Source organism: Epinephelus moara, chromosome 12 (assembly GCF_006386435.1).
Source record: "Epinephelus moara isolate mb chromosome 12, YSFRI_EMoa_1.0, whole genome shotgun sequence".
In the NCBI taxonomy this organism is placed as follows: Eukaryota; Metazoa; Chordata; class Actinopteri; order Perciformes; family Serranidae; genus Epinephelus; species Epinephelus moara.
In genome coordinates, this window is record NC_065517.1 from 28,105,691 (window position 1) to 28,116,927 (window position 11,237).

General features: G+C 42.9%; 1 protein-coding gene across 2 annotated transcripts; it reads right to left on the reverse strand.

Moving 5' to 3' along the window:
• Positions 1-1,505: 1,505 nt before the first annotated feature.
• si:ch211-203k16.3 (techylectin-5B) lies at positions 1,506-10,313 on the reverse strand. Of its 2 annotated transcripts, XM_050057815.1 has the most exons (9): positions 10,184-10,313; positions 7,433-7,685; positions 5,846-6,061; positions 3,601-3,720; positions 3,405-3,519; positions 3,168-3,305; positions 2,753-2,969; positions 2,429-2,624; positions 1,506-2,348 (listed from the first exon to the last, which is right to left on the reverse strand). In XM_050057815.1, the coding sequence occupies exons 2-9, from the start codon at positions 7,586-7,588 to the stop codon at positions 2,202-2,204; spliced, it is 1,305 nt and encodes a 434-aa protein (XP_049913772.1). In that variant the 5' UTR covers positions 7,589-7,685; positions 10,184-10,313; the 3' UTR covers positions 1,506-2,201. The 2 variants fall into 2 exon arrangements, with proteins under 2 accessions (XP_049913772.1, XP_049913773.1); XM_050057816.1 differs by lacking the exon at positions 10,184-10,313 and having other exon boundaries at positions 7,433-7,717.
• Positions 10,314-11,237: the final 924 nt, after the last annotated feature.

Sequence of the window (11,237 nt, forward strand, 5' to 3'; positions counted from 1 at the left end):
TCAGCGCGACAATGCTAAATGCTAGTAGATGCTAATAAATGCACTTCAAGCTCTTTGGCCTCTTTTCCTTTCCTAGCCACGACTGCATCCACATGGTCATCCTCCTCCTCCTCCTCCTCCTCTTCAGACTTTTTCGACACACATATTGTAAAACTTCAATCCAAAGCCTAGTCCCAATGAAACGCCCAGTCCCTTTCACTAGCCCAGTGTGGCTACACATTTTTGCCTGTCTCAGTAAGACGCCTGGTCTGGTTGTCAAGCAGCTCATATTAAGTTCTTTGGATGTATAAAACAGGTTGTTGTCTACCCACTTGAGCTAATGTTAGTTAGTAAGGTGCTTTGCCAGGTGTGGATGTGAGCCTGAATGGTGGTCTGTCTCTATTTGTCAGTCCTGAGATAGTCTAAAGCCTAGTTCACATTACACGATTTTCACCGCAATTTTGACATCGCAGGAGGATCTTGAGAGCCACCTTGGGTCAGAGGTGAGTTGGCAGATAGTCTGCCACGACGAGTCCTCATGTGTGAACAAGCCTATGAGCAAGTCGCCCCCTCGTCTGTGACTGGGACTGGATTTCTGTCATGCTAGAAAACTGGAGAAGTCTGACACGACTGACAAAGAGCATCAGCCAATGAGAGACAGGATACCTCCCACGTCAGCACGCAGGAGGACGGAAGAAATGTGAGGAGGACAAGCCGCATGGTTGCCACTTGCCAGGTCCACTTATTAGCCGCAACTTTGGGCTTGTTTCTTTGTAAAGTCGCTTACAAATAATGGTAGTCGCGGGTTGCGTTTTTTTTGGGGCTTGTTTCTAAAGTGGAGTTGCTTATTTGGGCTTGCTCTCTGAACGTCGCCTTTCTCTATATATATCCGTCGCTTCTTTTGAGCTTGTTTCCATAGCCCTGGTTCCTTGTTTCTCTCCCAAGATCTGGCAACACTGACAAGCCAGCAAGCAACAACAACAATGGTTGCGTCCACAGGATCACGGGGAGCACATTGTATTTGGACCCAGGCCCTGGAGGCAGATCTGATTCAACACTGGGAAGAATATCCATGCCTTTACGATGACGGCGACCTCTTGTGGTGTGCACACACACAGGTCGTAACGCAGTTGGCGAGATTCCCGATGACAGAAACACACGTCGCCAGGTATGAACACTCAAAAGATTACGATAGTCTCCGTGATGCAAAATCCCGGTGAAAATCGAGTATTGTGAACTAGCCTTAAGTGTACCCTGCCTCTCACCCAGAGAGCTGGGATAGGCTCTAACAGGATAAGTGGTTACAGAAAATGAATGAATGAATGAAGTTGAGGTAATTTTGTAACGTTTAAACTTGTCTTGTCAAATTCAGTCAACTTAAAATTCTGAAGTAACCGGACACTAACTTTTTAAGTAAAAACAAATTGTTTTTACAGTAAGTTCAACAGGTTTTTCTTACAGAACTTGAACCGTTGTCTTAATATAAAATAGGGTCCTTTGTGTCACATTTTGTGTATACAGTGTTTATTGTACAGTCCATACAGTATGTATGTATACACAGTCCTCATATAGCACATCATCTCTGCCTGACCCTACACTGTGAGACAGTAGCACTTATCAAAGGGTTAGTATATCTAATATAATTTAGCGTTCTTATGTTCTGACTTGTTATAGTATTAAAACCCTTTTGATTTAATTTTTAAACAATGGATTAAACTCATAGTTGGCTTAAATTTAAATAAATAATTGGATAATATAGTAATCATAAATATGGAATAAGCACACATCAGATCATTGAGTCATGATCTTCCTGCCACATGCCTCCTCTATGAGCCCCTTCACTTGTCTGTCAACACATCATACAAATGTACCTTTGTGTTTTTGGCTGGGTTGCTACAGTAACAGTGTGTCAAGTGTCAAAGTATCAAACTAAAGGTACAAAATATAGTAGAAAATAAGGAGGAATCACTTCCTCTGTGACTGTAGTACAAAGTTTGTGTTTTCAACAAAAAATGTGCAGCGGAAAATGAGTCCACAGTTTTTGAGGAGCATACCAGCCATATGTCCATGTGCAGCTTTTTAAAAATAGCAGAGGAGAGGCCATTGTTGTTGACATAAGTGGCATTCAGTTCCCTCCTGATGAGCTCTCACTGCATGTCATCATCAGTACGGTGTCCCAGCAATCCCTCCTGTGTCCTGATGGTTGTCATGGTAACAGTGGGTCATGGTGACAGACGGGTTCGGAAGGAGCGTGGTCGGATCATCATGCTGACTTTGCGTAGGGAGTAATAGTCAGAGTCTCTCCAGGAGTACCAAACAATTCCGTCAGGACCCAGCGGGCCCCGGCCTTTAGGAGTGTAATGGCCTCCCTGCAGCAACAGGAAGTAGTTAACACTCTCATGACTTTAAAAGCATTAATACAAGGTCATGGCTGTCTGTGTGCACTCACCCTGTAGTAGACGCCATTAAGGTTGGCGTAGAAGCACTGGTTGTACCACCAGCCGCCGTGGGAGATCTCAGCGCAGATGTTGCCGCTATCTGGAGTGCTGAAGCCCTGCTTGTCGTGATACCAGCTGAAGGAGTCCTGTACTGTCCCGCTGAAGCCTGACACATGGAGACGGTACTGATGATCCTCATCCTCCACACTGAGAGAGGACGCGCACACAGAGAGGAACATTAGGAAATTATGCAAAAGGTTGTGCATGTTTTGCAATAACTCAGAAGTAAGCCCATGTGTTTGCCAACTGTTTGTGCACTTCTGTAAGACAGTGACCTGAAGCTCTGGTAGAGGGCGTGTTTGTGCTTGTTGCTCCAGTCCTCCAGGTCAATGCGGAGGCTGTAGTCTCCCTGGGTGCTCAGGTCGTGTATGTGATTATTGCCCAGCCAGAACTCTGAGTGCAGGTCACCGAATCCGTCTCTGTAGTCCCTCCAGCTGCGATCGAAGCTCAATGAGCCGTCAACTCGTCGCTGGATCACAGTCCAGCCACCACCTGAGGCAAAAACAAGGTATGGCACTGGGAGGGGAAGCATATGCCATGTCTAATGGGTTATATTACTTGTTCCCATCTGGCTAACGGAGGAATACAGGTGGACTGCACCCAAACAGCCCCACTCTGTGCTTTCCAATACTGAGGAAATTCAGCTGAAATACAGCTTCGCCAACTTGTGTGATTGTGTTTGTGACTCACCATCTGTGTCCATGTCACAATAGACCTCCACAGGCATGCCAGCCACTGATGGCACTACTGTATAGAGACCTGATCTCCTCACTCCATTGTAGTAGATGGAAGCACAGTCTATAGGACAGTTCCTCACATGCTGCATCCCTATGGGAAGAGTGTGAGACAGGGAGTAAATCAACAAGGGTAGTTTGGCGCCCTCTGCTGGGAGCTTATAACACATGAGACTGCATGTAGAGAGTGTACCTGGATGCAGAGCTTCTTGAGCACTCATCAGTGGGTTGGGACGGACGACGTTGATAAAGCACCCTGGGCTTCTTTTTACTTTATCCACCAGGAGTGTGAGATTATGGAGCTGGTTCTACACAGAAATACACCAAAAAAAATCACCAACAGCACGTAGATTCTGATGCTTTTGTTTTCAAAATCCTGATGGGTGTACCTGGAGGTCGAGGATCAGAGTGCCCTGGAGGTGCAGCAGGGTGGTAGCTTCAACATAGTGATGCTCCAACTCATGAAAACGCTGCTCCAAGGAAATATTCAAGTGGTTCCTCTCCTCAGTCTGAGAGCATACATGAATATATTACCAAAGCATGCACACAGACAAAAAACAGGCAATAACTGAGCTCTGTGTAAGAAACCGTTTGAATCAGGGGTGTCAAAGTCATTTTAGCTCATGGACCACACACAGCAATTTGATCTCAAGTGGGCTGGGCAAGTAAAACCATTGCATAAATAACAACACCTCCACTTTTTCCCCTATATTTTGCTGTAAAGAACTGCAGTTACACTCTGAGTATGTTTATCCATCTACAAAACAGATGAACAGCCAGAGATGTCTTAAAAAATAAATGCAACAATATGTTGCAGTTTTTCCACATTTAGTCACTCACTGTCACTGCTTCACACCATTCACAAGCCAAAAGTTTTGGCAGTGACTTATCAACAGGGTTCCATCAATATTGTTTTAAGATTAAGGTCCGATTTGCTGATTTCTTTTTGTGCTGAAGCTGCTGATTGACAACATTTTGCACAATGTTCATTATCTTTAAATATGGCCACATTAAGTATTCATTGTGTTTTCAGAGAGCTGTATTCTGGCCAGAGTGAAGAGGCCTCTTAGCCTTCACAAGGGCATTAATATCAGGTTTGGACCCCTTGGCTGATCAGTTCTGGCCGATGGAACATTTGTTTGGCACCCCTGCTTTAAAGGTGCTGTATGTGACATTCAGAGTGTTAATATAGTAGCAAGCCACTTTAGATAGAGTTATAGTGGAGTTTAGACTGGTGTCTAGACTCCAGCCTCATCACTTCCCACAGATATGTTTATGTGAAATATTGGGGAGTAATAATTAAATATGCCCCCCTATTTGGAGCCTGCAGGTGGATTCTGAAGTGGAGGTAGGGCTGAAAGAGCAAGCAGCAGTACTGATGCAGGGCAGCAGCGGCATGGAAAACGCAAAGGGAAAGCTTTTGTAGATGACATATGGAGAGTGATGTATGATGTGTGTATTAATCAGTGCAGCTCGAGTTGACTGCCTGAACTGTTTGCAGGCGTTGTGTGTTGTATTTGGAGTTTGTGGTTTGTTGTTGTTGTGTTGCGCGCATGTGAGTATCCCACTGGCTAGCTCATCGCCGCCCCCTGCATTGAGCTCATTGGGTGGTTACCGCTGATGTTAGGATGACATCGTCGTGAAAGCGCAGTGCCTATCCACTGGTTCCTCCCTAGTTAACACCGCTAGCCCTGTCAGCACTGTTGCTGTTGTTTAGCACTGTTCATGGAGTTAGCACCATTAGCTGCTAGCCGCCAGCTCAGCCACCTCCATGTTCTGATCGGCATAAAAGATCTAGTGCCTGGGTCTTCAACTGGGGGTCAGCTACCCCTTGGGGGTTCTCAGAGTTACCACAGCAGGACAGCCAAATTATTGTTTAATAATTTAAGTTTTAATTAAATTCTTTTCTAAAAATCTATCTGAAAATACACATTTCCATTAAAAATACCACATATTACTATCAAAGATAATGTGGTGTGTATGTGGTCTATTCTGAACCTGGACGTTCCATGACCTCCAACCCTGGAGCCCTCTCCCATGTACAACACATGAAACCTCTTCACCCTCCACCTTTGGCCACAGCCCAGCTGGGAGTCTCTGTTTGTATAGGCTCACTGCCTGAGACGCACGAGGCAACACGTGGAAGAGTAGGAGGCTAATCCTGTTAGTGGCTGAGGTCAAGGACATGCTGGGGGGGAGCCAGCTTGATGACCAGGCACCACGTTACAGTGCAGAATTGTACACAACCCATGTGTTTCCTGTACTGAGAAAGTTGTCTCCTTTCTTTAAAGTTATAAGTGAAAGTGCATATGAAATCAAATCACGTTCAATACTTGGAATCTAATATTCATGTCTGTGTTTCAACCAAATAAAGAAATACAAAATAGAGAGGTAGATATTCAATAAAAAGTCTGGCTCTGAAAGGTTATATTTAATGCCACACACAGAAAAACAAAATAAATTTACCCTCCAAATGAATAAAAAAGTCTGTTTTGTTTCCTCTGTGAAAAGACACAGTCACATTGCCACAACACCCAGTGAGCTCCAGGTGGACTAAAGCGAGCGCTCAAAGCAGTTGAAAGGATTGTTGCTGATAGTTGACCCCGCTCTGCTAAGTCGATACGGAGCTCTCACCTGCAGCTCCAGGACTCTGATGCGGTGCCGGTGGTTACTCAGCTCCTCCTGCAGCTCAGAGATGGTCTCCTTCAGCGCCACGATCTGCTGCTTCCTCTCCTCGTTCTCGTGCAGCCAGTAGGAAACCTCGTCTGTGCAGCGGAACATATCAGGGCACTTCTGCTCGTCCAGCTGAGGCAGTGTGGCCACCAGCCGACACATCCCATCCTCCATCACCTGTTCCATGACAAACAACATCTAACTTTCAGACCCCAGCTGTGACTGTGACTTTTCCCCTGACAAATTAATAAATTCTACAACTGTCAGATTCAAAGATTAACTGCAGCACATTGCTGACAGCAGAGAGAGTTTTTATTTTCAATGCCATGTCCTCACAAACCAGCCACAAGCTGATCTTGTGCTTTTACATCAGATATAAAGAGAGGACTTCAAATGCTTGTGCTGATATAATCACTGTTCTGGCAGTATTATCTTGATACATTTCTCAACCGCTAGAGAGCTTTAGTTTGTACTGTGACCGCTCTTGATATCGCTGTGCAAATCTATAAACAAGACTGTTTTATTGATTTTCTTCCAGGTATTTAAGTCACCAGATTGGCCACAAACATGCATTACTATCTGATTATTTTATCCTTAAACAATCTAAATTGATTTTCCAGAAAGTTAACTTAATCCTGATGTATGTCCATACTGTGAAATTGCAGATTGCACAACCCACTTGCCAGAAAAAAGGCATTGTACATTTCTGCTAACCGCCGATACACTGGTAGCGCAGTGGTTCCTAACTGGTTCCACAGGGTCCAGATTTCTCCTTAGTCATTAGTTCAAGGTCCACACAGTCCTGCAGCGGGTTGCAAGCCATCCACCACCCCCTCCACCTCCCAATGATGAAGTCAGCTCATATCAGGGGGGTAAATAATACCCGTCGTAACTTCCTTACCCCACTGGCTCATGTACTATATCACTTTAGAGACGATGATATGATATGTGTGAAACTTACAAATGTAACGTATTTGTGGTTTGCAAAAACATTCAATGCCAACATTTTCTCCTGGTGACTGGGCTGCAATTGCACGGCAGTTGATTGGAATACAGCAACAGTGTTTATAAAGGAGTAATTCTGGGCTGTAGTCGACTGTCATTTGTCGTTGTTCAGATTAAGATTTTTAAAACATATTCTGATCGTATAAATACAGTATGATGCAGTGCTTTAGATATTACTATCTGTCCAAAGAGGTAAAAGTACAAAATATTTTACATTTTACTGATTTGTCTTGCAACCCCTTGGAGGTGGCCTGACCATTAGCTCGAGAACCACTGGACTAAACTAGCTGCAGAACAATTACGTTTTCTGCTACAGCTGTCTTGTATGAATAATTCTGTACCTCTGGCAGAGCACTACATACATTAAGTATTTATGTAAATGTAGTTGTTGTTGAAACATCATTCTGATACCTGCACAGCTGCTCTCTCACAGAGCTGATACATCTCTGGAGTAAAAGGAGGAAAAAGCCTGCAGTAATAAGTCTCTATCTCTTCCTCTGCAACATGACTTTGGCTTGTGTTCAGGATGTTTACAGTGATCACCTGGTTAGTGTACTCCCCACACTGGGATCCCCCGCCATTGCGCTGAGTGGTAGTGTTGAGGTCGTCTGCTTTGGCCTCTGGGAGCAACACGATGAGGATACAGAGAGCAGAGCACACGCTCCAGCCGGGAGGATTGGTTAGGGACAGGAGAGACATCGCTGCCGCCCGGTTAGTCTGTCCCTGCCTTGTCAGTGAGAGCGAGGACGGGACACGGGAGTGTGTGCTTCACCATGTGAGGCTCTGCTGGCTCTCCCTGAGAGGAGAGGAATGTCGAAGATCAGTGTGTTGTGCTCCTACAGTGGAGTATAATTCTTTCTGTCCATCTCTTATACACACACACACACACACACACACACACACACACACCTGTCTCGGAACAACTAGGACCTGAGAGTAGGAGAGTGAGATTAAGTCTATCACATTACTGTAGTTTATCCTCTGGTAACTCAATAAACACACACACACACACACACACACACACACACACACACACACACACACACACACACACACACACACACGCTTGCGTCACTTGCTCTTAAAGCCAAACTGAGGTTTTGACTTAATCAAGTTTAATTAAGGAGGCAGGGAATAGTTTATGTATTCTCAGTTTTTAAGTCCTACACCCTACATTGATTAATAGTAAATAGTTTAATTAAAGTTTAGTAACTTTTGTTTAATTGTTATTTTAACAGTTTGTTGTTGCACAAATTATAACAAGTCTATGATATATTCAAAAGTCTAGGTTTTGTTTCAACACGGAAAATTGTTGAGTGTCAAAACACTTAATTTCTTTAATTCTGGGGAATTTTCAGGCACCAATTTTCGCCTTTTCTGCATAAATTTATGGTGAACATGTCTTTAATTTCATCAAAGTAAATATCCTCTGCTACTTTCATATTAATAATAACCAAATGATTTGTAAACCTTTAAGATATTGATTAGGAACTGTCTATAGACATGATTTGGAAGGCAATTACAAAGTGACAACTGATCTTGTTAGTGGAGTATGTGATTCTGTAGAAAGATAGCTGACTGCTGACTCTCATTTCAAACTAACAAGTACCAACCATCATCACTGACAGACTGTATGAAGTAATGGACATAGCCATTGTGACGTCACCCAGTGGTTTGTTGGCTGCTCTTAAGCCTCAAGTTTGGCATTACAGCAGTTGTTGGTGTTTTGGAGCCAGAAACGACCATGCTTGGGCGAGAAGATGGATGTAACTGAGAGGCAGACAGCCTGTCACTCAAAGCAGCCTGCCCCCTTCATTATGTGTAACATTAAGCCTTAATAAAATGTAAATGGGTGAGTTATATGAAGGAGGAATTAGCTGTAGAGACTAAAATCATTTTTGTACCAGGCTGTAAACATGATCATTTCTGCTGTAAAGTTGGACATTGTAACATGGGGGTCTATGAGGACTGAGTCACTCACGGAGCCAGCCTCAAGTGGCCGTTCAAAGAACTGCAGTATCTGGCACTTCCGCGCTAGCTTCATTTTTCAGCTGCTGAGGTTAACGCTTTGCTTCAGTCAACTATCTTTTTTCAGAATCACACATTATTAAGTTTGTTGGGGCATGGTAGTGGGGGTAAGTGGGGGCCCCAGTTGGAGGGAGGCCCCTGAAAAGCCTGAAATGAGAAGTTTGGTTTTGTTTGCAGTCGTTGTTTTATTTAATTACTGCAACAATTACATTAAAACTGGCTGAGTAAATCAGTTACAAGACTGAACTATGTACAAAAAAATAAATAAAAAAATCAGAATCTCTTTGAGGCCCCTCTCACCCCTCAAAGACACATAATGGTTTAGTCCACCCCTGCACTAAGATTTGTCTCTAACCGAGGCCAAAGTCAAGTCAACGGGAAAATCAAGGCTCTNACTGCAACAATTACATTAAAACTGGCTGAGTAAATCAGTTACAAGACTGAACTATGTACAAAAAAATAAATAAAAAAATCAGAATCTCTTTGGAGGCCCCTCTCACCCCTCAAAGACACATAATGGTTTAGTCCACCCCTGCACTAAGATTCGTCTCTAACCGAGGCCAAAGTCAAGTCAACGGGAAAATCAAGGCTCTATAATTAAAAAAGAAAGAACCCAAACTGACTATAAAAATAAATAAATAAACAAAAAAAAAGAAAGATGCATGACAGAGACATGGATCAAGAGGGGTAGAGCAGGGGGCCCACAGGGACTAGAATTTGATGCTACGCTCCTGTTTACAACACTTTACAGCTGCATAATAAATAGTTTATAAAGCATATACAGACATTATTTAAATTGCTATTATACCCCTGCATTTTGAATGTTGCACCATTTATTTATTTAAAAATAAAGCTGCCATTGCTGAGTTGTTGTGTTAACTTTTGTAATCCCATCATTCTCATCTCCCACCGTGTTTATCTGTGGTGCAGTACTGCATGTTCATGTTGCATGAACACTGACTTTACTTTATCTTTATAAATGACAGTTGCATTAATGGTGCATAATTAATCACTCTTTTAATGGGGCCAAATTAATGTTACATGGTGCTTTGTAAATCACCTATTTAGCATTAACTAATTATTATAAGCATTAGTTGTACCTTAATGAAAGCCAGTATGTCATTGTTTGTTAACAGTGAAATATTTTTTAAATAAAGTTTAATGACATATCAATTTACCATTTGTTAATGATGATTATAAAGTTTTATCTACTTTTTTTGGTTACATTCCTCTGGTGGCAGACATAGTAAATAGTGGTGTACTCACCCCAGTCACAGACCATCCTCTCCCCCCTTCCCGGCCCATTTCAGGCCGAGGGGTTCTCTCCATTCTCTTCCTTTCCTCCTCTGTATCTCGTCCTGTATCAATCACTCTCTGTCTCACACTGTATGCCTCATGCTCTGCTTCTGTCTCTGCCTCACTCTCTCCTCCCCTCTCTCTTGCTCTCCGTCTCAGTGTAGACATCTTAGTCCCATAATCCACCTCTAAGAGGATTCACAGCCACTGAGGGATGGAGGGAGGCAGACAAATAGGGCGGCGGTAATAAAATTATTGGGAAAAAGACAAAATGCTGCAAAATGTGCTTTTTTATCGACTAGCAGTATTTATTTCTTTCATGATAGAGCTTGAGTACTAAACAATGTTGCATCAAATGCTGTGGCAACATGCACTGACTGTATTTCACGGCTATAAAGCTTTTTTGATTTTCATATCACAAGGAACAACCTGATTATGTTACAGACAGATCAAAGAAACAGAGATTTTTCAGATTTTATTTTTGGATAAATAAATAGTGTCAGTGCATTTCTTGCTGTTTTTTGGAATCAAATGCACATAAATTACATGCATCAGCAAAATGCCAGCACACACCAGCACCTACAGTGAATAAACATCACCTACAGGCACAATAATCCCGCTCCATGCTCGCGGTAATGAAGGCTGATGTGAGTGGGAGTACGAGGGGTGCTGATCCTATTACAGTGGCCAAGCCGCTCTTTACATCTTCATGCTCTTGACTATGGCTGAGCAAACATGGTCTCCTTGTTATAGGAAAAATCTAAAGGCTAATTAAAGCCCAACAGTTATTAAACAGACTGTTATAATATGCAACAAAAACTATTAAAAAAAGAATCTTAAACCAGCATTCTGTACCGTGACTGTACTTTATCAATTTGCAACACTGCCTGAGGAACTCTTTGACACATAAAGAGGCCCTGAGAGAAAAAAGCAGCTTCCTGCTATCTTCAAATGACTCCTCACATCACACAGAAGACAGGGATGTCTTTTACCTGGCCAATGCATTGCAAATATGATCATTACA

What these genes read in the sequence shown, in the direction of transcription:
- si:ch211-203k16.3 (XM_050057815.1), bottom strand. Translation starts at nt 7,588, where the DNA reads ATGTCTCTCCTGTCCCTAACCAATCCTCCCGGCTGGAGCGTGTGCTCT. An exon ending in CTCTGATCCTCGACCTCCAG is followed by an intron (nt 3,520 to 3,600) that starts GTACACCCATCA and finishes ATTTCTGTGTAG; the next exon opens with AACCAGCTCCATAATCTCAC. An exon ending in GCCCTCTACCAGAGCTTCAG is followed by an intron (nt 2,625 to 2,752) that starts GTCACTGTCTTA and finishes GTCCTCTCTCAG; the next exon opens with TGTGGAGGATGAGGATCATC.